The sequence below is a fragment of the Meriones unguiculatus genome, chromosome 14 (genome assembly GCF_030254825.1).
Source record: "Meriones unguiculatus strain TT.TT164.6M chromosome 14, Bangor_MerUng_6.1, whole genome shotgun sequence".
Lineage (NCBI taxonomy): Eukaryota > Metazoa > Chordata > Mammalia > Rodentia > Muridae > Meriones > Meriones unguiculatus.
Genome location: NC_083361.1, coordinates 84,004,095 through 84,031,490, shown reverse-complemented (window position 1 = coordinate 84,031,490; position 27,396 = coordinate 84,004,095). Strand labels below are relative to the sequence as shown.

Genomic DNA, 27,396 nt, shown 5'->3' with positions numbered 1-27,396 from the left:
CTCAGCCGTCATCCATCTTTTTAATTTTTAAATTAAATTTTTTTTCAAGATAAGTCTTTAGGTAGGGTCTGTCGCGTACAAGAACTTCTTCAGTGCAGTAGGCTAGGCTGGCTTAATGGCTGGCAAGCCTAGGGAAACCTCCTGTCTCTCTCTGCCTCCTTCAACACTGGGATGACATGATGACTACCATATATTCCTCCCCCCACCCCCCGGTGTTTTCAAAACAAGGTTTCTCTGTATAGCCCTGGCTGTCCTGGAACTCACTCTGTAGACCAGGCTGGTCTCGAACTTAGAGATCCACCTGCCTCCGCCACCAGAGTGCTGAGATGAAGGTGTGTGCCACCACCCTCCAGTCTTCTCTTTTCTTTTTTAAAGTGGATTTTGGGGATGGAACTCAGGTGCTGTTGCATCTGTCGCAAGCACTTTACCAACCAAGTCACCTTTCCTGCCTGTATTCCTTTGAGTCAGTTTCTTGCTCCATATCCCTTGCTGTCCTCCAACTCTCCATTTTTCTTCCTCAGCTCACTGAGTGCTGGAATTATAGGCATGTGACATTATACCCAGACTAATTAGTCATTTTGATGGTAGTTTTTTGTGTTTTATTGTCTTGGGTGCTAATTTTTGTAGATGTAAAGATCTTAGATAAAGCCATGTTTGGCTAGGTCAAATGTTTTTAGTAACATGTTGTTAGAGGTTTTCTTTCCTAAGTATTTTATACCTATGACTTCTCTGAGACATGTGTAACAAAACAGTGTAAGTGATGTAAGTGACACTTCAGTCTTTGTTTTCAGTAATATTTTTGAAAGAATTTTAAATTTTGCATTTGGTTGATTTTAGATTTCTTGCCCTGAAGTTTAATATTGCATGTCCACATTATTCAAAACTAAAGACTTAATCTTGATAAAATAATTTTCTTCTTCTAGAATTGGAGGCATATGCTGGAGTTATCAGTGCACTTCGGGCACAGGGGGATCTCACCAAGGAAAAGAAAGATCTTCTTGGAGAACTCTCAAAAGTCCTTAGGTAATTTGTCATGAAAGTTTTGGTGATATGACTAGAAATCTCGTTTTATGAGAGTTTGTTTTTTTTCACTCTCAAGTTAAAGAACAGAGGTTTTCAGTTTGTTGGGTACTTTGTTGGGCACTTAGAGGCCCTATTCCAGTATGTGACTGCTGCCATAGAAAATGAGGACACTTAGTCTCTGTTGTGTAAGCCAATGAAAGGGTTTAAGGCAGATATTTTTGGTTATGTGGAATGGGAGGTCCTTCGACATAGGTGAAAGAAAGAAGAGCTGGTGCAGCTGAACTTCAAGATGTAGAGTGGCATTTACTGGAGGGGAAAAAGGGGTGTAAGCAAGATGCCTCAGCATGTAAGTGGGTGCTAGTCATATGGTCACTGCCTTAACTCTGTTGACTCCTTTACCTGAGGTAGAGGGGCGCTTGAATTCATCAGACAACTCTAGTGAAAGGTATTCCTTGGTGCTTTGTCTTGATCCATTTTTGTATCTTGCGCTTTCTCAGAAAATGTTCTGCTTTAACTCAAGTTTGCTGTCTACATTTAAAGTCATTTTGTTCTATTTTTAGAAGTTAAAATATGGAAGAGGCTCTTACTTAACATTAATAAAGGAATATAATTAAGTAGATTCTTAGTCTTTTTGTTGTTTATATTTCCTCATAAATTTTGCTTTTAGTGTTGTGATGCATGCTGTAAATTTAGTGTTTAAGTGCTAAAGAATACAAGAAGAGTGGTGTTTACCTTATTGGGTATTTATGAATATAATGGATGTAGTCTTTAAAAAAATGTTTCACTTATTGATGTGTAATATATGCACATTTTTACCATTGGTAACATAATGTAGAAAGCATCTAGCTGGAGTTGATTCACATTTCATTGCATGTATTCACAAGAAACACACTATCTGGCCACTCTTATTGCTTTTATTATATTCATTGAATGTGAAATTATTAGACTCTTCAGCCTAAGAAAAGACCTTAGAAGATTTTCTTCTAAGTGCCCGGTCCTCCTGCCAGCAGTCATGAGATAAGGAGGCCTTTGAGCACCTGTCTCCACGTCTAGTTAACAGGAAGCACTGCTAGTCTTAACATGGCCTGTTCCACAGATGGGAAAATGTACTTATCAGGCTGAATTTGTCTTCCTGCAATTTGCAGAGAAATAATCCTCAGTTAAACAGAATCAGTATGAAACCTTTCCTATGACTTTGAAACATTTAAGATACACATTAGGCAAAGTAATCCTGAGCCCCTCAAAGATGTTGACTTAAACATTAATAAAAGTGTAGAGAAGAGCTGCCTGCTTGGCAGAGTTCTATAATGGCTATTTTTTTTCATAGCATCTCAACAGAACGCCACCGTGCTGAAGTTCGGAGAGCAGTAAACGATGAACGGTTAACAACAATTGCACATAAGTAAGCCATTAGTCTACCACCCCTGATTTTTTAAATGATGTAGTATAAAGTAGTTTTGAGACAGTCTTCCTTTTGTGTGGCAGGTCCCTGAGTCTTTTATCTTAATAATATCTCTATTCTCAGAGATCCTGCCCATAGTGATTACTGTTTATTTTATTGATTACTTTTCGGTTTTTGTTTTGCATTTTGTTAGGGAAGCTTAAAGTATGTAGGTCAAGTCCTATTAGAAGGTAATCTCTGTATAATCAAAGACCACTGGAAGCATAGCTCAGTAACGAAGCATGCCTCCCAAAACTGAAAGGTGCTTAGATATTTCTTGTAATGGTATTTGATATGTATATTGCTTTATAAATAGGCATTCCAATATTTATATGGCTCTAATTATTTCAGATATTTTGAAAAAATACTCAGAAAAAAATAAACCATGTTATTTTGAGGACTATAAATATAACTTAATGTACTTTAGAAAGCAAACACATTAAAGTGATAAAGGCTTCTTAGCTGACTGACTGGGGAGAGGGTAGTAGAGGACTGAGTAGAATCACCGTTAGTTATAGAGAGAGAGTGCCTCCTGAAGAACAGAAAGGACCAAACACAGTCCTTTCACTGATGATAAAATAGTCCATAAAATGTTCACGTATAATCCATGTGTTTTAATTTTTATGTTTTAAAATGACTAAAGGAAAGAGAACTTAGTGCATTACCCTAATCTGATGACATAAGGCATTTGGCAGAATTTGAATTGATTACACAGCTCTGTTGGCTTCTTGTACTTCACTGTCCCTCATTTTGCTTAACACATAGAATGGGGTACTCACCTCTTTAACAGTATAGTTTAAATGTTTTGCTGTTCGTTCTGTAAGTCTCAGATTCTTCAGTGGTAGGTATGCATTGTAGAAACTTAGAAGTTCTCTGTGGAGACTAAAAGAGTTGAAACATTGAAATTTAATGTGTCCCGTTTTTAATTTGCTTCAGACTTTAAACTGGGTCTGGATTCTGATTTGGGAACTGGTAATAGGAAACTGTGTGCTAGATAATAAAGTAGAAAATGAATACCTTAGAAGCATTCAAAGGGTATTGTGGGGCAATGAGTTGTAAGTTGATGCATCAGTGTCATTCTTAAAGGATAACATTTATTTAGTCTCCTTTTCCTTTTTTCCCCTTTTAAGAATGAATTTATCCTTATATTTGGGTGAAAGACCAAGTTACAGGTATGCAAATAGGTTATTATTATTTCAGGCTTTTTCTTGTATTTATTTCCAAATTGACGCTCTCAATTATTCAGGGGCACATACTTTATTTATGAATTAACCATGCCCCTTGCTTCTTCTCTTCCCTCCTCACCTTCCTAATACTGCCCGACCTTTAGCCATTTTTGCTGCTTGGGAATATCTCCAGTCAGAGGGTGGGAAGGGAGAGGAGGTGAAAATTTGTAATAACTCATTTCACTATTTGTTAGTTGGCCTGAAAAATTTGTGCAAGAATTTACTAGTATTTGCTAAAATAATTTTTGGATAATGTGTGGATTTCTTTAATCTATTTGACCTCTCCCTTTCCTTCCTCTCTCCATTAGCATGGATAATTGAGAGTTGGCTTCTATTTCACCTGTTTCTCTGCCCTCCCCTTCCTTTCTGACTTTTTTTTTTTTTAAATGTATAAACTTTCTTTTTAAAAAGAATTTACTTCAGTATAACTAAAAAAAGCTTTTTAGGTCTTTCTATACTCTGATTTTAATATTTTATATTGTGGTTTTAGTTTGACTAGATACTGTATTTATTTGTTGAGCCCAAGAGTCAGAGAATGAGGATTGGTGATATTTTCTTGCCCTCAGATATAGCAGTGGAGCCTAGGCCCAAAGATGACCCATGAGGGTTTTAGTCTGTAAAAACAACTAAAGGAATGCATGGGAGCTGATTGCATTCCTTTTTCTTCCTCCCCTTCCCCCACTTGAAATTGCTGTGTAGCCCAGAAGGAATGTACTTGAAAGGTGATGGGAAAGCTGAGAAGATGATCAGGAAAGAAGGGGAGCAAAAGGAGTAAGGGCCCTGGACCTAAGAGAAACTGTATGAAAGGTCTTGTGCTCCAAGGCTTGACTGGGGGGGGTCTTTGTCCTTTGATACTATAACTGAGTTCTTAGTTACAACAATATTAATGCATCCATGTTTTGCTTAGGCCACTCTTTGTCCTCAATTAGACTAAAATGATAGTCTGGAATATCAGATCTCTGCATATCTGCCAGCTGTCAAACATTCCCAGGATGCTGTGTTGCTGTGTGAGGGTGCAGCCCACTGTAGCTCATTAGTATTTGGCTTTCTCAGAGCAGAGATCAGTTTAGGGTCCACACCTTCCTGTGGTCCTTAGATGACTAGAGAGACAGGTGAGTGTGCAAACTGAGGGGACCTGTGAACCCTTAGGTACAATATGTAATTTCTAAATTCATTTAGATGACTTGATCAGCTTTACAACCTATCTATCACTTAGCAAATAGGAACTTTTTATCTAATTCTAACATGATATTTCATTTCTCATTCACTTAATATTTGAGCATGCTTGCATGAGTGGACATTTGGAAGAGCTAATTCTTCCTGAAAGTTGCAGTTGTGTTTTTTTGCACTGCAAGCTTTATCTTTTCAGTAGCACATGTCCATGTGCTTCATGTTATTAATCTTCTATAATACCTGCCACCATTTAAACAATACACCAGGTAAGTGTAGAAGTCACTTTGTGTGGTAAACTCATACCAGACAAGTTTATCAGTGACACTAATACAATGGTTATCAGAGTAGGACTGTACCAAGGAGATGGTAGCTTTTGGAAAGTTTTTATTTAATAATTAGTAATAATGCTTTTCTGTCTTTTTCTTGTTTGTTCTATTCTTTGTTTCTGAACTAGTGTTCAGTTTCTGAACACTTTATTTCTGAAGCTTTATTTCACATATTTGTGAGGTTACTAAAGCCTCAGAAAGTCCACCTTTTCTTCTCTTATGTAGGACTGCTTTAAATCACAAAAGAATTTATATTCTTTCATAGTAACCCAACTGGATTCTTCAGCTTGAATCTCTTTTTCTTCTCCCTTTGTTCTTTTTCCTTCTTTGAGACAATGTTTTATTTTGGTGTTTTGAGACAGGGTCTCATTATATAGCCTTGGCTGGCCTGGAGTTAACTAAGTAAACTAGGCTGAACTTGAACTTACTGAGAGATTTACTTTTGCTTAGAGGCTGCTGGGATTAAAGGCTAAAGGCCTGTGTCATCATGCCTGTTTAAATCCTTTTTAAGTTGTAATTTATTCCCTTCAGCAATAGTTGGCAGTAATTAGACAATAATCTCAATTGGTATAAAACAAACCTGCCCATAAAAACCACTAGGAAACTTTTATTCTTTATGTTTATGATACAACAAATAATTACAGAAGCATGGTACATACTTGTTGAAGGAGCCATTTATTGTGTGGCCGTAGGCATGTTATTTAATGTCTGGATTCAGTTTTTCCTTCTAGAAATGAAGATGCTAATACTATCGCTTCGTAGGATTATTGAGAGAACTGAGTTAACACACGTGAGATATGTAGAGCAGTGCCTGACATGTAACATGCCCTTAGTTGGTTTTAATGATACATCACTGTCAACATCACCATCATTGTCATCATGGAATTATTCCACTGCCCACTGGCAAAGGATTTGGGGTACTCTGCCTGAATCTGAAGGATCACTGGATATAGAGTCTTAAGCTCTAGGATGGGGTGTAGAGTCTCTGGTTTCACAAAACTTGAAGACGTACTTCTGGTTTAGTGAAGAAAACCAGTTGTTTCTAGATTAATTTTAGACCTTGATGCTAAACATTAGAGTATTTCGTGAAGCCAAGTAAGAGACGTTGCAGCTGTCTTCTGGTATTTTAACATCTAGTATGATTTCTGGAACAAAACTTACTAAGAAGTTTAAGGCAGAGAGACTATTTAATGATTTCTTAAAGAGTGAGGGTCTAGTTGCCACAAGCGCCTTTTGGAGTGTAGGCTATACCATCCAAATAAAGTGAAATAGTGCAGATTTCTTTAAGTATCCTCAGATCTTTTTTTTTTTTTTTTTTAACAGGAAGGGTAATAATATAAAAACACAGTGAATACTATCAGTGACATTTGCTGTTGTATGCAGATGTTTTCCATCTTACTAACTTCTCTCGTTTACTGCCTCAGTTTTCTGTGTTTGAAAGCCTTTAGAATCTCTGGCCATGCGGGCAGTTAGGGAATTTTGCAAAAATTCATTGAACTTGTCTTTAACTGTAAAGGAAAGTCTGATTCTTAACACTCCCAGTGCTTTTATTTTCTTGGCATAATTACAAAATAAAGTTTTAAAAGTTAGCAGAAATATTCGTTTCATGAAACCCAATTTTATAAAATCAATACCAATTTTTATTTTCAAAGCATAGAAAAAAATTGTAGTTGCAGTTATGTTCACTATAGGATTCAGATTATAGAATAAAGTGTGTAAGAACCTCAGTGTGTGGCATTCCTTGAGTTTAATTGTTCCTAAGTTTGATCTTGCTTGCTTAAAATGAAGCCTCTCCAGAATTCAGGGTACTTTTTATCATTAAAAAGTTATGTTTGATTGACGCATTTTTCAGTAAGTGCGAACCCTTGTAGCAGTGTTTTTTCTTTTGTTCAGTATGTCTGGGCCTAATAGTTCTTCAGAGTGGTCCATCGAAGGCCGTAGATTGGTGCCACTGATGCCCCGGCTGGTTCCCCAGACTGCCTTCACTGTGACAGCCAATGCTGTGGCCAACGCAGCTGTCCAGCACAATGCATCCCTTCCCGTGCCTGCGGAGACAGCAAGCAAAGAAGGTGAGTAGGAGCACTGCTGTGAGAGGGGATTCCTCTCAGGACTGTTCACCTATTTTTAGTAAGTGCCTAAAAACTATGGGATTGGTATGTCTTTGATTTTCAAACTAGAAACTGCTAGGCTTTCAGTCTCCACCGAATCAAGTTTCTTTATACTCCAGAGGAAAAACTATGTTAATCACAGAATTGCAAAAAGCTCCCTCAGATTGACTTTCTGACATCAGTATATCTTTTGTCTTGCTTTGCCAAACCAAACACTGTAGCCAGGCTGGACTCAAAGTCGAGGCAGTCCTTTTATCGTAGCCTCCAAACTGCTGAGAGTATCGACAAGAGCTACCATTACTGTGGGTGTTTCTCATTACAGGTGAATGGAAGGGTTTAGAGAATAGACAAGAGGACAGAAGTATTTGTTGAATAAAAGCTGTTGAACTGCTCCAAAAAATTAAACTTTTTATTTTTTTGAATCAATGCTATACATGGCCTCTGTGTTCTGGTCAGTGAGCACTTTCTTACTGTTGCTTGATCTAGTAACTGACATGTTTTAAAAAAATCTTTGATTTAGCAAGGTTGATACTAAATTTGAGAGTATGCTTGGATCAAAAACAGCTCTAAAAACAATGCATTGCCAGATTATTTTGAGAAGTTGCTTTGTCTTGTCTAGTAGTGGGCTTTGAGTAGAGTGAGACACTTTTCACTCTTGTCCAGGCTCGGCTTTACACCAAACAAAGCTATATGTTTTAGGGAGTCAGTTATCTGTGTGAACTTAGCCTCTACTGGATTCCTGTTTTTTTCGTTGTTGGCAGTTATATTTCTTCTCTTCCCACTTTTTCTTTTTCTTCTTGCTGGCTGGTAGAATGGGAAGAAAGTTGGGTTTCTGATAGTCAAGTCAGTGTTTGGATTTAAGTTTGTCATTTCCTAGCTCTGTGACCTTTGGCAATTCTTAGCATCTGTAAACTGGGTTCTTCATATTAAAAGGGGGAATCAGTGATGATGGAAAAGATTTAGCATAGTACCTGTCAGTCAGTACATGGTAATGCCAGGCTGTTCTTGGTGTTGCTAGGTTGTGTCCTTTCACTGAGTGATAACTAGGTTGAGATTTGATGTTATTTTAGTTATTATACCCCTTGGCTGGCAAATGGCAGTTTAATTAGTTTACTTAAACAGACTGTAGCTTGGTTTTCCTCCTATGAGCACTTTGAAAATTGCTGTGATTAGGGAGAAGTTATATTTACCCATTGTTGCTCTGCTAATGGTTTTAAGAAGTATTTCAAGTTTGTGACTGTTGTCCAGTTCTTGCCATCGTGAGAAATGAATTCCCTTTTTCCTCAGTAAAGTTTGCTTTGTACCTCCATTCACCATTACCTGTTGATAAGCTGGTAAATACTCAGGAAAGACCCAGTAAGTGATGATTTTCAAAACAGCCCTCAAACCTTGAGTCTGGTACCTTATAGTAGCATCTAGCTTCTGATTTCCTGGAAATGATATAAAAGTAATTTCTCTGTATATCTGGACAGTTGTGGTGAAAGTTAACAGCAAATTTTTGTTTTTTTTATGATTCCTTCAGTAGTGGTTTGCTATTCCTACACAAGTACCACGTCAACCCCAACCTCTACCCCTGTTCCAAGTGGCAGCCTAGCGACGGTTAAGTCTCCACGACCTGCCAGTCCTGCCTCCAGTGTAGTTGTCTTGCCAAGTGGAAGTACTGTGTATGTCAAAAGTAAGTGATGTCTCAAGGCCCTCTTGGCTAAATGCTGCAGTCCAAGCTCTGGTTAGATCTGCTTTTCTGGAATAAGTCATCGGGCCACAAACTGTTTCTGTGGTTAGTTTTGGAAGGTTCTAAAGACTTGTTATCTACGTGTATGACTAGGTATTTGCTTTTTCATCGGCTTTGAGATTTGAGAAATGCCAGCATTTTTTTCTCTGTGTGGGAAGTCTGCTTTTGAACAGTGCTGTCCTTTAGGCATTCACATCTTTTGATGCCTGAGGAACATCGATGAATAGGAACTGACGGCATGTGCTTAGGTGACTATTTGATGTTTTCCCAGATTTCCAATCTTTGCAGTGTTTCTATTTTTTATTTTTATTTTTATCTTTATCTTTTTGCATTACTGTATATATCATCCAGCTTTGACATTCGGTGACTAATTGTAGAGGCTACCTTAAAGAGATATTTCTACTTGACATAATTAAAAACAATATTTGCAGTTTTAAACTCTTGATTCTTCTCTGTTCTATATAACAGTCTTCTCTCTCTCTCTCTCTCTCTCTCTTTCTCTCATATATATATATATTTTTTTGAGTCGGAATCTCACTGTAGTTCAGGACGGCCTTAGACTTGTGATCTTACTGCTTTGTCCTCCCAAGTGCTGGGGTTACTAGTGTTACTACCATACTTAATTCTGTGAAACATTTGGTGACTGTTTTTCTTAGATTAATGTTTCTTAATTTTATTTTAAAAATTGTTTTATATTTTGTTTTTGTTTGATTTTAATTTGTCTCAATATAGTAATACATTATTTTCTTAGAGATTTTAGAGGTAGCATTTGCCTCTTTTAGACAGGTTTCTAGGTCATTGCCAGTCCTGTATAGAGTCTAAAAACTGAAGCTGTAAAAACTTATTTTCAATTCTATGAGTCATACTATGTAATTTTTTAATATGTGTTCTGTAGATATTCCCATATATATTGCTGTATATATTTCTCATATGAATTTTGTGAAATCTACAAAAGAATTGAAGTTTTAGATTATAAAAATGCTAAGAGTCCTGGACTGTTAAGTTTATTTCAGGTCTCTGTAGATATAACCAAGGTTGTCTTTAGAAATGACTCTCAGGACCTATTTTTAAAAATCATTTTTAAAACTACTTTTAGTGACTCTCAAACATGTAACTATTTCACAAACTAATATACTTTCAAATAATAAGAACTATGTCACTTTATACTCAAAGACAATGTTAGTTTTATTATTCATTCACCAGCTTTGTGGAAGTCACCTTATCAGGGAGACAAAACAGACTTAGTCATTCTTGTCTAAAAGCTTATTAATATGGAAGATGTGCAGACAGTTATATTGTTGCATGGTAAATGGTACAGAAGAGGATGTAGAAAAGTGCTTTATGTATTCTGCTCAAAGGAGAGGTGGGTTAACTTTTCACCAAGGAAGGGAGAGCTTCAGTGAGAAGGTGGCTTGCAGGATGATGACAGCAGAATGAGGAAGAGGTCTTCAAGGATGGTGGTGGTCTTCAAAGAAAAATTCATAAACAGACTCAGATAAGAGGGTGCTGAAGTATCTTTGGACAGTGGTGAGAAATTTAGTTGGTCAAGATTTTAGAGGGGCATAGGGCAATGGTAATGATATTATGTGCCTGGAACGATGGTATTATGTGACTGGTCCTTGAGTTTCAGTCTGGGGAGGATTTGGGGAGTATAGAGAAATACAGAGTTAGGGAATTTCAGGCTTAGCACTCAGTTACGCAATTTCCTAGTTTGCTATAGCATAGAGGAGTATAGAATAGAAGTAGGAGGATGAAGAGGTTAGTGATAAAATACAGGCAAGAGACAGGGAGCCCCAAATGTGGTAGTAGTTTAAGGAAAAGAGGATGAATATTCAGAGAGACAACTTTTCTGAGAGAAAATTTTTGGGACTTAGTGACAGATTGGGCATAAAAGAAACGGAGAGGCCAAGAATGACATGGACATTTAAAAAAATAAAATGTAAGAGGCAATGTTAGTTTCTTATAAGTAAGAAGGCTGTTGTTGTCTTTCAGGTGTTAATTGTTCTGATGAAGATGAAAAACCCCGAAAACGCAGGCGAACAAACTCTTCTAGCTCGTCTCCTGTTGTCTTGAAGGAAGTTCCGAAGGCCATCGTTCCAGTCTCTAAGACGATCACTGTGCCTGTGAGTGGCAGTCCCAAGATGAGCAACATCATGCAGAGCATCGCCAACTCCTTGCCGCCCCACATGTCACCTGTGAAAATAACTTTTACCAAACCATCAACACAGACGACCAACACAACAACACAGAAGGTAAGTGGTAGAGGGAGTCTCAATTCTGTTTCTTTCACCTAGTGTGATTTAGTGTCGACAGTCATGTACTGCGCGCTCACTATGTACTTGGCATTATGCTGGGAATGCACACATCTCTTGTTTAATTCTGCACATGAAACATTGAGATGATGCCGGGTGCGGTGGCCCCTGCCTGTAATCCCAGCACTTGGGAGGCCGAAGCAGGTGGATCTCTATGAGTTTGAGGCCAGCCTGGTCTACAAAGCGAGTCCAGTATAGCCAGGGCTACACAGAGAAATCCTCTGACAAAAAACCAAACCAAACAGGCAAACAGAAAAACCAAAACCCAAAAAACATTGAGATAGATATTGTTCACTTTTTCAAGATGAGGTTTAGGCTCCAGGTGATTTGCCCAAGATGGCAGCTAGCTGATCTGGTTCTGGACTTACATTGTATTGATAATTGTAATGCCATTTTGAAACAAACTAGAAAAGTTTTAAAGTCTTTGTTTATGGGGCTTGCCTTATGTTTAGGAAGTCAGTTATTGCTCTGCCAGTAAGTAGAGGTAAGTGTTTCTTAGAAAGAAGGGGTATGAGTAAATGAATAGTTGTTATCTTCCTTATTCTTTTAATTTCATGTTCTTGCAGTCTTCACACTAGTCTAGATTCTGATTACCTGAGACTTATTTTACACCTGTGTTTCTGGGATTCCCTTTTTATTAGTTTGTTTTACTAGATAGGGCATGTTTTTTAGTAGCTTCCCTGTGTGTGGGTGGCTGAGACGTTTTTTGAGACCCACTGTGGACAAAGAACTTTTTTCCTGTGAGTTTTGAAGACATTCTACACTTGGCTTCCAGCTTCTAGTATTATTTTTGAGACACCTAGTGCCGTCCTGGTTTTAGCTTCTGGTTTTGTCTTTGGAAACTTTTTAGAGGAAACAGCAAAGGCTTCATGACCCTTATATTCTGTCTTTAGAGATTTTTATCCGGTACACTCATGCCTTCAGTTCTCAGAAGTTCTTGGGTTACCTCTTTGATGGTCGACATTTCCTTTGTGGATCACTTACTGAAAACTTGGAACATTCTAAATTGATCCTTTAAACTCTTCTACTTTTTTCAATTCTATTTTCCATGTGTTTTCTTATCCCCACCCCCAGTGTAGCATAGTGGCTTGGGGTACGGATTTTGGAACTAGACGTTTTTGATTTTAAATCCAGCTTGCCACCAGGTTTTTGGGTTTTTTTTTTTTTTGTTTTTGTTTTTTGTTTTTTTTTTTTTACTGTGAGCAAACTAAAATCTACGCTCAGTTTTCTTCTTTGAAATAGAGAGAAAACTCCCCAGAGTTTCTATAATATCTTTCGGTATAATAAATAATATATGTAAAGCTGTTAGAAGAAAACCTGACATGAGTAAATGTGTATTATCACTATCTGTACCTTTGATCAGTATCCTATGTTGCTTGCACAAAATTGTTCAATTTTGCTTTATTACTTTATTTTTCTTGGAGAAAGAATCTCAGTGTTTTTTTCTGTCTGGCCTGGGACTAACTTTGTCGCCTCAGCTGACCTTGAAGCTTGAGTACTGAGGATCGCAGGCATGCGTTAGCATACTTGGCAACCATCATATTTTAAACTTCTAGTAACTCTTCCTTCTTTTCTAAATGTTCCTTAGTTTTCTTTTTAAAAATAACATCCTGCGTTTTGATAGGATGACTGTATTTTTTTATTTGATTATAGTTATAAGCCTTTTGGTTTGGTTTTCTTTTTCATTTTCTTTGTCTTACCTGTTAGTTGTTCTTTTCAGAAGTTCCTTTAGAGTCCGGCACTCGGCTCACTTGTGAAGCCGGCACACTCACTGCTTTGCTCCTCTGGCACTTGTCTTTAGGGTTTTCCTGAACCAGGCAGATTTATCAGGCAAGAATCTTCCAGTTTCCTACTTTGAGTATTATACGCCTGGCTGCCAGTATTTTAGAATAAATCTTGGAAGGGTGCTGTGGCACCTGAGCTAATAGGTGTTTCTAAGTCTTATCTCAGGGACATGAGTAACACCTGCATCGGCACAAAGCTTAAGTGGGCTTGAGTGTTTAAGACGTGGCGCATAGCACACACCTAGACAGCGCCAGCCCCTTTGCTCGGCAGTGTTCTTGGAAGTCAGCGTTTTACTGATATGCTGACAACAGTTAACTGCTTCAAGTAAATGAATCTACTGGGTTACTGAAGCATCCCAATTTCCCAATGAAATTAATTGTTTTAGATGATTTCAGGGTTTATTGAACATAGTTTTACATTTTTACTTGATTTCAGTAAGCATTTTTGAATGCCACTATTTACATGGTGTTGCAGTTACTCCTTTTTTTTTTTTTTTTTTTTTTTTTTTTGTATGTGTAAGAAGATTTTTTTGCTTTTGTTTTGTTTTTGCTTTTGGTGGGTGAGTGATGCTGGGGAATGAACCCAGGGCCTTGAATATTCTGGTAAAGTGCTTTGCCACTGAGCTGTATCATCCTTAGCTCTTAGTTATGCTTTCTGAGCTGGCCTTAACACCAACTGACTGTTATATAACTTTGCTTCAGGTTGATACAGTAATGCTTTTAACTGCCTTCACTGATAGATCTTATGGCTATTTTTTTTTCTCTTCCTCTTTCATCTACTTAGAAATGTTTTTGGTATTCAAGAAATAGTGTAGAAAAGCTGTAACTAAAAGACTACCTATATCTCATTTGTGTTTTGTTTCTATTGTGTGTTTCATTTTTATTCATTATGTTTATAAGTAGTTGATGTTATAAATTTCAAGTTTATTTTCTATTTCTCCCATAGACTGCTGAGAGTAGCTTTGACCTGTGTTTTATTTATCATTGTGTTCCCTAGAACTTAGAACAATGCCTTGGCATGTACTAGATGCTAATTAATATTTGTTGAATGAATGAATTAATAAATGAGCAAATCAATACACACATAAGTAGCTCTAGTTCCAGTATGATCTGGTTATGTTAAGTAATCACTTTTCCACAGAGCTGTGTCACTGGACTTCTGCTAATTGTCTGCTAATCTACTTGTTTTCTTTTAAGACAAAAGTAATAATAGTATTTCTTAAGAGTTGCTAGGAGAAAGAGATAAGATTATTCATTGAAAATAATTACAGTCCATACAATGAGTGTTTAACAAGTGTCACCTAACATCATTAACTTTCTGATTTGTTTTTGGTAGACTTACATAAAAAATGTTTGTAACAAATTAGGTTCCCTGTAAGTGAAGTATGAATGCTTTGGTTTCTTTTTTCTTTTTCTTACTCCTGTTTTTTTGTTGAGGATTTTGAGATGAAAATGAATATTTAAGTTTGTCAGACTCATGCTTTTAAGAAAGCACATTTATTTCCAAAGTCATATATAGGCCATACCTTAAATTTTCAGATTCAGAAAATTAGGCTTATTTGTGTTTAAGAAAAATAAACATTTGAGAAAAAAAAAAGGCTCATTTATTTCACAAATAATTACTGAGTATCTACTGTGTCTCAGTTGTAAAACTGTGTTCTCTTCATTTCAACCCTTCCATCTGTTTTTTTTATTTTTATTTTTTATTTTTGTGTGTGTGTGTGTGTGTGTGTGTTTTTTTTTTAAGGATTTTGGACAACTAGATTATGGTTAGGACTACCAAATATACTTTCTGTGTTTTGTTTTGTTTTGTTTTCTGTTTGCTGGATAAGTAGATTTAAAAAATATTTTTGTCCAAGGCTGTTGTCATAATTGTATTTACCTTGGATTTCTCACAATTTGTATTTAAGTCAACTTAGCAATTAGTAATTGTAGGTAAAGTGACTTTACATTAAGTATAATTGTTTCTGATTTTGTAAATGGTGTTTACATTTAAATAGGTTGTGCATTTTTAGTGTAGATACATTTCCACGTATGTTAATATGCCTTATGTAAAACAACCTTGGTACAGCACTGATATAAACAGAGCAACAGAATATAGCTTTATGCTTTCATGTGCTTGATTGATATTTTTCATTTTGTCCTTAGGGTGCAAGTCCCAGCACTCTTAAGGAGTTTTTGTGAATGCTAGAAGGTCAGTAATTTGAATTATGGCCTGAATAAACACTGTGTGGTTCACTTGGCTTCTAAACTTTTTTAATCTCCCCTCTTGTAATAAGCAACTTCAAAGTGTGAGTGATCTGTCCAGGGTGGATCTCTAGTTTGAGAAGCATTTTTACAGATCAGAAATCATTTGTGTACTGAAATCTCAAACTATGTTTTATCCTGTGTCTGTTATCTAAAATGTGCTCCTAAAGATCCTAGCTTTATTCTTTTCTTAATGTGAGAACCCAACCTTCATATACTCATTCTGAAACTTCAAGTATTTGAACTATGCATGCTTCTCTTTCCCTTCCTGTCCAGCATTGCTAATTGACTATAGCTTACTTTTCTGCCAAGCCTAGTGAATCCTCTTTTGTACTGCAGTCGTCAGCATTGTGCCTCTTGGAAGCTGTGACTATTGGTTCAGGATTGACAAAAGTGTCTTTAGTACTCTAATTAGTACATAGGGTGTGGTACCTATGAGTTCTCTGTATACTCAGGAATATTAGCATTAGGCAGGGGAAAATGTTTCCAATGAAACAAACAGTATGTTGAGTATCGTTTCTAGGTAGAAGTGATCTGTAACGCTCTTCATATCCGTCGAACATTAAATAGGAATAAGAAGCTGCTAGTAAGTACCGTTTGCTAACTCTCAACTATTGACCACCTGCTATGTGCCTAGTAGATGCTTCACATGATTATGTCATTTAATCCTTGTAATGATTTTTGTAAGGTTGGAATTATTATCCCTATTTTACAGAAAAAATAAATTCGAGCCTTGATGTTTTAATACATCTAGTAGCCTGTCATTTGAAAGTGGTAGAGGCAAGATGATCTAAATTCAGGCTCATTTGATTCTGAAACTTATGACCCTATTACCATATTGGTTCATTTCTCAGATTGTATAATAATTCCTTGGTTGTTTTCACTAATATTGCATATTGTTGGCTAATCCAGCCTGCTTGTGATTATACTGACCAACTCACTACAAAGTTGTCTGCTGGTCAGGACATGTCTTGATTGTTAAAACAACAGACTTTTTTAAAGTAATGGACAAGCACTAATGTCTTAAATTCTTTGTTACACTGAAAATATGTAGTAATGGTGTAGATAAAGTTTCCTTGTTGTAGATACGGAGTATGAACTTACTCAGACTGACTTAAGTTCAGACTTTCTTTAGGGCCAATATAACTGAAAAAGAATTTCTTCCTTAACTTCTTTGTTAAGAAGAATTTTTTTTTTTTTCAAAACAGTTTGTTCTGTCCTAGATAGGCACAAGTAATTTTAGTGAAAGAACTGGATATCATTGTAGTGATGCTTACTCACCCCAGACAAAACTGATGCATACTGTCAAAGCATAGCTAATTATGTATTCTCTGCTGTGAAATGGGGATAATAATAGTATCTGTGTCATGAGATTAGGCAACAATTAAATAAGCCCACATACATATCAGCTCTCGGAGCTCTTCTTGGTTCTGTTCTAGGAACCCTGTGGTTGTCGTTCATCAACAAGTTTTAGTGTCTCTGCTTGTTAAAATAATTTGAATCCGATCGCCTCCCTTTCTTTCTTCTAACACCTCAGCCCAAGAAATTGCTGTTACTTTTCTGGCCCTCTATAATAGCTGCCTCTCACTTCCTGGCAACTAGAATGATCTTTTTAAATAGATACCACATCTTGTTTCTATGCTTAAAATCTTCCCATGGCTTCTTATTGTTTTTTAAAAAATTTATTATTTTATTTATTACAATTTAATCACTTTGTATCTCAGTTGTAGCCCCTTCCCTTGTCCCCTCCAACCCCACCTTCCCCCTCTCTTCTCCTATGTTCCTCCCCTAGTCCATTGATAAGGGAGGTCCTCCTCCCCTTCCATCTGACCCTAGCCTATCAGGTCTCATCAGGACTGTCTACATTGTCTTCCTCTGTGGCCTGATAAGGCTGGCCCTCCACTCAGGGGAAGGTGATCAAAGAGCCAGCCATTGAGTTCATGTCACAGACAGCCCCTGTTCCCCTTACTAGGGAAACCCACTTGGACACTGAGCTGCCATGGGTTACATCTGTGCAGGTATTCTAGGTTATCTCTATGCATGGTTCTGGGTTGGAGTATCAGTCTCAGAAAAGACCTCTGTGCTCTGTGTCCAGGTTGGTTTTATTTTATTTATTTATTTATTTATTTATTTTTGGTGTGTGTGTGTGTGTGTGTGTGTCCAGATTTTTTGGTTCTGTTGCTCTCCTTGTGGAGCTCCTATCCCTTCCTAGTCTTTCTATTTCCCCCTTCTTTCATAAGATTCCCTGAACCCTGCCCAAAGTTTGGCTATGAGTCTCAGCATCTGCTTTGATACCCTGCTGGGTAGAGTCTCTCAGAGGCCCTGTGTGGTAGGCTTCTGTCCTGTTCCCTGTTTTCTTCCTCTTCCGATGTCTATCCCATTTGCCTTTCTGAATGAGGATCGAGGATCTTACCCAGGGTCCTCCTCCTTTCTTAGCCAACACATGCTAGAGAGGATGTGGAGAAAGAGGAACCCTCCTCCACTGCTGGTGGGATTGTAAACTTGTACAAACACTTTGGAAATCAATCTGGCGCTTTCTCAGACAGTTAGGAATAGTGCTCCCTCAAGGTCTAGCTGTACCACTCCTAGGCATATATCCAAAATATGTTTAAGTATACAACAAGGACATTTGCTCAACCATGTTCATAGCAGCTTTATTCGTTAATAGTCAGAATCTGGAAACAACCCAGATGTCCCTCAGTTGAGGAATGGATAAAGAAATTGTGGTACATTTACCAATGGAATACTACTCAACAATTAAAAACAAGGGAATCATGAAATTTGCAGGCAAATGGTGGGAACCAGAAAAGATCATCCTGAGTGAGGTATCCCAGAAGCAGAAAGATGCACGTAGTATATACTCACTTGTAAGTGGATATTAGACATATAATATAGGATAATCATATTAAAATTCTTATTGTTCTAAAGTATCTGGCTTTCATATTTGATAGAAAATCTGCTTTTAACCTTTCTTGCTATAGGCTTTCTGCACCTTTTTTTTTTTTTTTTTTAAAGAACCTTGGATGACACTGGCCAGGGATCTTTTATTCAGTGCTTTTCTCTGTGAAATTCACTGCTGCTAACTCTATGGTTTCTCAGGCTTACTGACTTCTCTCGCTTTATATATTGTTCTCTGTACTAGGCTAGGAGCACATCCTCATAGTTCACCTATAAGGTCCAACAACTCCCATGAGCACATCAGTCACTACCATTTCTCCTTGCTTATAAGAACATCTTAATTTGTCTGTATCTACTGTCATGGCCCTACTGAAGCTTCAATCTAGCAGATAGAGAGAAATAAATAGATTTATTTAAAAAATAGATTTAATTTTTAGAAGTTTTAGATTTACAGAAATTTTATAAAAGTTTCATACTTTATACTTCTTTCCCATTTAATATTTTTCACTAGTATGGTACATTGTTTTAATTAATAGTAATGCAGTAATACTGACTTGAGTGCAGAGTTTCTTTTGATTTCTTTGGGTTTTACTTGCTGTCCTTTTTAGTTCTATGGTTCCCACCTAGGATGTCACATTCTATTTATCTGTCCAGTGTCCTTAAATAGCTTTCACTTTGAAAGTGTCTCAGGTTTTCCTGTTTTGTTTTGTTTTTTTGTTTGTTTGTTTGTTTTTTTGTTTTTTGTTTTTGCTAATTTTGATAGATTAGGTATTTTAGTTAAGATGCCCCACTTGTAGAATTTTCATGATGTTTCCCCCTTATTAGATTAGATTATGAATTTTGTGGAGGAAGATCACAGAGAAGTGGTGCCACTTGCATCACATCATATGAAAGGACTTGACCTATCCTGACTTTACACGGTCTAGTCTTCCATTACTTCTCAGTAGTTGAGTGCCTTATGAATGTCCGTCTGTCCCTTAGATCTTTAAAGCTTCTTGAGTACACCAAACTTGCTTTTGCATTGGGCCTTTGTTTCCTACCCCTCATGCCACCAAGTGCCCTTCAAGGTGTCAACAGCCCATGGTTTATACCCTGACCTCATTCTCATTTCTACTCAAATGTCACCTTAGAGAGATCTTCACTGAGTACTTTATTAACAAATAAAAATTCAGTATCTCATCAACCTTTTTTCCCTTTCCCCTGGTTTATTGTCTTTTCCACTTGTTTCTACATGTCATATATTTTTATTGCTGTCTCCGCACTAGAATGTAAACAAGGAAGTTTTGTCCATTCTTCTATCCCCAGCATCTAGAACCATGCCCGGCACATAGTAGATGCTCAATAAGTATTTACCTGTGAACAAGTCTCCAGATTACTTTTCTCATGTTGTGGTGTGAACTTATCCTCTAAGTTATGTGGTGTGGCGGGATGCTTGCAGAGCCATGTCATGCACAACACTGAACCCCGCCTTAAAATACTTGCTGAAAATTGGTGTGTTTAGGTAGTTTTGATGATTGTTGGTAAAGGAAAGTATTCATATACTTTTAGTTGTATATTTTTCTCTGTTGAATTTTTTTCATATTGCAGAGCTTAGTTTTGAATTGTATGTGAGTTTAAATACACTTATAGTATATAGAAGGTACATTTTGAAATAACTTTTTTTTCCTCCTTTAGGTTATTATAGTGACCACATCACCAAGTTCAACCTTCGTGCCCAACATTCTCTCCAAATCCCATAACTATGCAGCGGTCACTAAGCTTGTACCAACATCAGTCATTGCCTCTACGACTCAGAAGCCACCTGTTGTTATAACTGCATCACAGGCCTCTCTGGTCACCACCAGCAGCAGTGGCAACACCAGTTCTACGCCATCACCTATTTCTAGTACAGTTGCAGTAACAGCTGTGGTATCTTCCACACCGTCTGTGGTCATGTCAACAGTAGCACAAGGTGAGTGGTGAACCACCATTTAATTCTTTACATGTGTGGAGGAATTTTGAAAACAACTGAGAAAGGGAAAGGGGGGGGGAGAGAGAGAATGCGAATGTGGGCGAGATGGAGAGACAGGGAGGGAGTGGCTACTTTTTAACTCTCTTTTATTTGGGGATCCTTAAGCCTCTACACGCTTCCAACCCCGACCCTAGATAGGAGAGAAAGAAGGTTAGAGGGAAAAAGGGATGCTTCTTTAGCCAGTTCCAGCTGGCTAGGGTTCTTTGGGAAAATCAGTTTCAGTCATCATGATATCCAAGCAGAACTAGCAGCCTTCTTTCCCCTCTCTGTCTCCTCAAAGGGTCCTTTCCTCTCTGGGCTCTGGTATTTATACAGTCTCAGAGTTCTCAGAGTTTCAGTTAACTCCAACTGGGAAAGACCACACCCCTCTCTGAGCTGCACAAGGCTGTTATCAGCTGTGGATAAACTAAGGCAGTCCCATATCCCACACTTGAAATTAAAACAAAAACATATTTGTATAACATAACTGAGTTCTTAAACCAAAACTTCCACTGAGAGGAAAGAGAGAGAGAGAATGTTCCTGTCTTGGAGTTGACCTAACCTCCACTGTCAGGTCAGCAATGACTTGCCTGCTCACCTTTTCTTAGCTTGAGAATATGAAGTGTTAGCAATTTTCTTTTCTCTCTAACTCCTACACCTTGTCCTGTCTTTCTCTCCCCCACCCCCATTACTTTCTAAGTTCTTCCATGGAAAAAAATAGATACATATTGTAAACATGGAAGCAAATAGATACATATTTAACCTTTACCTTATATAGAAATTAGCAGCATATTGTACATGCTGTTGTGCACTTTAATGTTTGGATAGAAGAATTTGTAATTTGGTGTTAAGTCTGGTCTGATATCATAGAGAGGTGTGAATTGGTGTTTTGTGTATATATGAAAATAGTTTATTTTTAGATGACTGCTACTTGTTTGGTTCTTCTGAGTCTTTGTTCAAGATTGGAAGTAGTACCTAGCTTTTTGTCTCTAGTGTCTGTCCTTTTGCCTTCCATTAACCAAAGAATGGGCCATTGCTAATTACTTAGTTTGACTGCATTTTTATTCTGCTGCCACTATCTCTTTATTTGGTAAGAAATTTTCTTTCTTTCATTTTATCCTTTTCCTCATATTTTCTATGGACTCCATGAATTCCTTTCACAATAGTATGACGATCTTCTGCTGACCTTAGTTCTATGCTGAGCCTGCTCCATCTTAGGTAGCATGTCGCTTCCAATTCCTTTGATTCTTTCATTTTATTTAGACAGGTTTTGAAAAAAAAACCTCTTCTCCACTCTGTTCTTTTTTTTTTTTGTAATTTATTTATTACATATACAAGGGCTTTGACTGCACACTGGAAGAAGGCACTAGATCTCATTATAGATGGTTGTGAGCCACCATGTGGTTGCTGGGAATTGTACTCAAGACCTGTGGAAAAGCAACCAGTGCTCTTAACCTCTGAGCCATCACTCCAGCCCCACGTTCTCCACTCTTACTCCATGAGATTCTGTTCTTGTCAAATTTTCCTGTCCTACTGGTTTTGTGATGGCCCACGTAAATAATTTCTTCCCTTTTTGAGAAGATTATTTATTTATATTTTATGTGACTGTGGTTTTGTGTGGCCGTGTACATTCATGACACACATGTGGAGGTCAGGGGATAACTTGTGGGAGTCCTAGGGATTGAACTCAGGTCCTCAAGCATGGCAGCAGTCCTTTTTATCTGCTGACCCATCGCACCAGCCCAGGAATTTCTAAGATTTTTTTGTTTAATTGAAACTGTTTAACAAGTGTGTTGTCTTACTGATTTTCCCCTCTCTTGTTATCTTTTTAAACATGTAAAATATGGCCAGTAGTCTTACTTTTATTATCTTTCTTCACTTATACTTTATTTGTATGGGTGTGTATGTATCTAGGTGTGTGTGTGTGTGTGTGTGTGTGTCCCAGAGTGTGTGGCAGTCAGAAGACAACTTTGTGGAGTTGGTCCTCTTTTTCCACCTTTATGTGGGTTTTATGGATCAAACTCAGATTAAATCTGTCAGGCTTACACAGCAAATGTTTTACCCACTGAGCTGTGTCTTTTGCCCAATTTATACTTCTTTACATAAAAAGGGGTTTAGGGCTTCATTCTTTTTCTAAGGTTCAAGTTACAATTTTTAACTTATTTTATATTTTAACTAGCCCTTTTTTTGGCATAATGAAGTATTTCAGGCTGGGTAACTTTATGATGGAAAATGATTTGTTTTGGCTTCTGGTTGAAAATCGAAGATCAAGAACTTGCATCTGGTGATGACTTTCTTGCTTTCAGATCATCAGGGTCGTGCAGAGTGGTCACGTGGCAAAAGACAAGGATCACATATGTGTGCCTTCTCTGAGTTCTTTTTCTCTTAAAAAGCCATTGCTGTTCAATCATGGGGTTCCTCCTCAATTATCCTGCTTAGTTTTAATGATCTCTGAAAGGCTCTACGTCTAAACTATGATCACTAAGTCAGATGAAGTTGCTTGGTTTTTAAGACTTTTCATTGAGGACTGAGTTTCAGCACATGGGCACTGGTGTATACCCAAACCATAGCACACATTTACTTAAAATTATCAATGTAGATTCATTCATAATTCTCCCAAAAATGGACTAATAGATTTTACTTGGTGGTGTTCCCTGTATTTGTTTGGACATCCAAATGTAAAATAAATTAATTGTTCTAGAGTTTGATTGGATTAGTGTCTAAATTTATTTGAAAAATGTGATGAGTGATTGCGTGAATAACTTCATGTAAATAAATCTTGATTGACTGACTGGTTTTTAACTAAGAAAGTTTATTATTTCAGAAATCTTTAAGACAGAAGGCTTTAGTTAAGTTAGGTAAATCATTGGACCATCCATGAATTTTATTTTTCCTCCCGAGTAACTTCATTGTTGGTTAGATGAGTACTTTGTAGGTATCATAGCCGGCTATGAAAGTATCCAAAGAATGGAGAGAAAATTCCTTTTTGTGTAGTCTGTCTAGAAAAGAGAAAACCTCACCTGGATATTCTCTAGGAAAAGATTCCTCTTATAGCATGTTATCTGTAATTAGCTTTACCTTAGTCCAAGAAAAAGTAATGGAGTCCTGTGACAAGCTTACATCAATTGAGAATTGCCCTCTAAAGCTGGGTTAGGGACCGATCTCCAAGAAGTATATGCTAATGCATAGGAAATGTGCATTCTCAAGGGGGAAAACATGGTTTTATTAGAAAGGAAGAGAGAAATAAGACTAGCAACCAACAATAGTAATAGAATTAAACAACAATGAAAAAAAGCAAGATGGTTACAGGAAATTTAGAAACTTGTTAATGGAGCAAGACTATAACCAAGAGTAGGCACTGTGATTAGTCTACTTTGTAGATTTTTTTTTTTTTTTTTACAAAAGATCAAATTTTTCATCTTTTCCCAAGATGTTAGTTTGCTGATGGAATGGTTCACATCCTTCTTTTTTCAACCTGTCCACCTTCCCCTTTCCTAAATCCTTTCTTCTTTTCTGTAGGTGTATCTACATCAGCAATCAAAATGGCATCAACAAGACTTCCTTCCCCCAAAAGCTTAGTGAGTGCCCCTACCCAGATTCTTGCACAGTTCCCTAAACAGCATCAGCAGTCTCCTAAGCAGCAGTTACATCCAGTGCAGCAGCAGACCCAGCAGCCGGTGGCCCAGCCTTCCCCAGTGTCTCAGCAGCAGCCACCGCAGCCTCAGCAGTCACCGCTGCCACCTGGTCTCAAACCTACCATCCAGATCAAGCAGGAGTCAGGTAACTGGAAAGTGTGTGTGAGGTCTGCTGGGAGTCCTCAGTCCACAGTTCTCCTGGCTCTGCTGCTCGTGAGCGTAGTGTGTCTTCCCATTTATTTACATCTTTTTACTTCTTCCTTCATTGTTTTATGGTTTCTAGTAGGAAAAGCCTGTAAATGTTTTTTAAGCTGCATGCTTTTCTTAGAGTGACTCTAAATGGTGTTGTAGTTTTAATTTCCATTTTACATGTTTATTGTTGGTGTGTAAACAATGTTGCTGAACTTGTGTTCTTCTAGCTTGCTGAATTTTATTACTGCTGGAAGTATCTAGGTAGATTTCTTGGGATTCCTATGTATGCAGGATGTATTTTCTTATGTCACCTGTAAATAAGGACAGGCTTTCTTCCTTTCTAAGCAGTATTCCTTCCCAACTACCTTTCCTCTATCTTCTGTCTTATTTCACCAGCTAAAATGTGTAGTAAGTAGGAGTGAACGGAACAGACATTCTTGTCTTAATGCTGATATTGGGTAGAAGGCACTGGGCCTTTCGGGCTTGAGTGAGGCCTGTTAGGCAATTTGGATAAGTGCTTTCTGAGTTGCGGATGTGACGTTTCTACTTTGCTGGGGCTTTTCATTATGACATCGTGTCAGGTTCTGTCAGATGCTCTTCCACGTTCAAGGGGTGTGACCAAATACTTCTTTTTGTGTTTAGCTGCTGAAATGCTGAATCACATGGGTTGATTTTTTTTTTTTTTGTTGAACCAGTTACATATATGAAATAAGTCCTACTTGATCATGGTATAATTCTTTTTTATATATCAGTGGCTTCAGTTTTTATCTCTGTTCATGAGAGGGTTTGTTAAATGTATGTATGTGGTCAATGTGTATATGTATGTTCCCATGTGAGTGTGTGTAGATGTATGTGAAGGTTTCTGTGCACATGTGTACAAGTTCATGTGGAGGCCAGAGGTTGATGCTGCTGTCTCTTCACCTTATAAGCTGAGACAGGGGTTCTCACTTGAACTCAGTGCTTGCCAGTTTGCTTAGTTCAGTTACCCAGTATACTTTGGGTTTCCTTGTCGCCACCTCTCGCCTCTAGAACACTGGGATTGCATCAGGACACCACACCTGTCTGACGTTTGTGTGGACGCTGGGGGTGTGAACTCAGTTTCTCAGATTACCTGCTGAGGTGATACACAGTTGTCTGATTTTGTAGTGTCTTCGTCTAGTTGGTTGTCAAGGCACTAGTGGCCTCAGATTGAATGAGTTTGAAGTATTCTGTTTTCTAGACGAGTTTAGGGAAGATTGGTATTAATTCCTTAAATACTTAGCTGACTTCTCCAATGAATCATCTGGGCCTGAAGAGTTTTGGGAGCATTTAAATTATGAGCTGTTTTTAATGGTTGGGAAACTTCGGATTAGCTGTTTCATCTTTATTGAGCTTTGGTAGCTTATTCATTTTTTTTTAAGATTTATTCATTTTTTTAATTTTTATTTTTTACATTAGTTACAGTTTATTCACTTTGTATCCCAGGTACCCTCCCTCCTCTCCTCCCAATCCCACCCTCCCTCACTCACCTCCTCCTATGTCCCTGATTTGTTCATTTTTTTATACAGTGTTCTGTCTGCATGTGTGCCTGCAGGCCAGAAGAGGGCACCAGATCTCGTTATAGATGGTTATGAGCCACCATGTGGTTGTTGATAATTGAACTCAGGACCTTTGGAATAACAGCCAGTGCTCAACTTCTGAGCCATCTCTCCATCCCCGGTAGCTTATTAATTTTTAAATTGTCAAGTGGTTATTTATCATGTCCGTTCCTAATTATTCATTAAGTGGCTACAAGATCTATACTAATGCTCTTTTTCTTTGTTAGACTTTCTAGGGAGTTTCACTTTCATTGAGTTTTTTTTTTTTTTTAATAGTTTTGCTTCATTGATCAATTCCTGTCATTTTTCAGGTTTTGTTTTCTTTTTTCTATTTTCTTTGGCTTCCTTTTGCTTTTTTAGCTTCTTGATTGGAATGTGCATTTTGACTAAAGTCCGTTTTTTTTTTTTTTCTATGCATTGTTAGTTCTACATCTATTTAACTGCTTTGATGAATCCTCCTTAGCACTGTTTTGTCAGCATCCTTTGTTGCTGTTTTCTTACAGTTTTTGTTCTGAAACCTCTCCTGGGACTTTCTCTTTGACAATTTATTTAGAATTATGTTATTTTATTTCTAAATGTTTGAGCATTTTCTCTTTCTTTCTTTCTTTCTTTCTTTCTTTCTTTCTTTCTTTCTTTCTTTCTTTCTCTTTCTCTTTCTTTCTTTTTATTTATTAATTTTTTTGATGGCCCTTTTGGTATTGGTTTCTAGTTGGATTCTACTATGGATTGGAAATAGTCTTTGTGGTATTTCATTTGGCATTAAGTGACTGGTAAGCTGAAGTCCTGTTTTTTCCTGAAAGGGCTGTTTTCTGGCTAGGACCTTGTAATTGTGAATTTAGCAGTCTGGAGTGGAATCATCAACTTACTGAACTGAAGGAGGGAAAGAGAAATGGTCCTGCCTCACACATCACAGAGCTTGACTTTAGCTTTTATAGGTTTGGTTGGGTAGGTGTTTCTTTGTTTACTATTTGCCACATGATCCCTTTCCAGAAGATTCTTTTTTATTGCTTTTTTTTTTTTTTTTTTTTTTTTCTTTTGAGGAGGGTGTTTCGAGTCAGAGTTTCTCTGTGTGGCCTTGGTTGTCCTGGACTCACTTTGTAGACCAGGCTGGCCTCGAACTCACAGAGATCTGCTTGCCTCTGCCTCCTGGGGTTAAAGGCATATACCACCACGTCTGGCTTCTTTTATTGCATTTTATTTATATTTTGTGTGTACCTGTGTACACGTGCACATGTGCTGTATGAGAGCGTATGTTTGTGCATGTTGTGCCATCGTGTGTATATGGAAGTCAGAGTACTCCTTATAGGAATATGTTCTTTTTCCACTATGTGGGTCTTTGGGATGGAACTCAGATGTTCAGGCTTGATGTCACTGCCTTTATCTATGGAGCCATTCCATGATCCCCAGAGCCTTTTAATGGTGGTTGTTTTAAAACTTGCATTAGTTCCACTGTGGGATTGAAAAGTTCCTCATGCCATCACATCAGGCATGGCTATCCATATGCTTCAGGTGCATTGAAATGACTGTCCTTTTGAAGGCAGCTCTCTGGGCCTGTCACTTGCTGAGAAGGTTGAAGTTCTTAAAAACTTCTTTGGATGTTTTGTTTATTTGATTTGCTCTCCCTTTAAAGGTCAGTTTTGAGAAACAATGTTTTCTTACAATGTTGCTTATTTCATCCAGGTTATCAGTTGGTTTGCATAGCACTGAGTAGAATTGTCTCTTGGTTCTGTGA

The 27,396-nt window shown here is 37.6% G+C and overlaps 1 protein-coding gene across 16 annotated transcripts in view; it reads left to right on the top strand.

The window, feature by feature from the left end:
• Emsy (EMSY transcriptional repressor, BRCA2 interacting) overlaps nucleotides 1–27,396 on the top strand; it is a 71,694-nt gene that overhangs the window by 8,525 nt on the left and 35,773 nt on the right. For 7 of the 16 annotated variants that reach the window (XM_021656547.2, XM_021656551.2, XM_060367616.1 and 4 more), the window contains exons 3-10: nucleotides 924–1,023; nucleotides 2,351–2,425; nucleotides 3,595–3,636; nucleotides 7,083–7,258; nucleotides 8,820–8,972; nucleotides 11,022–11,281; nucleotides 19,945–20,221; nucleotides 23,780–24,040. In XM_021656547.2, the coding sequence (XP_021512222.1) occupies nucleotides 924–1,023; nucleotides 2,351–2,425; nucleotides 3,595–3,636; nucleotides 7,083–7,258; nucleotides 8,820–8,972; nucleotides 11,022–11,281; nucleotides 19,945–20,221; nucleotides 23,780–24,040 (1,344 nt within the window). The remainder of the gene's footprint in view (nucleotides 1–923; nucleotides 1,024–2,350; nucleotides 2,426–3,594; nucleotides 3,637–7,082; nucleotides 7,259–8,819; nucleotides 8,973–11,021; nucleotides 11,282–19,944; nucleotides 20,222–23,779; nucleotides 24,041–27,396) is intronic. The other 9 variants (XM_021656549.2, XM_021656548.2, XM_060367621.1 and 6 more) reach the window with 7 other exon arrangements.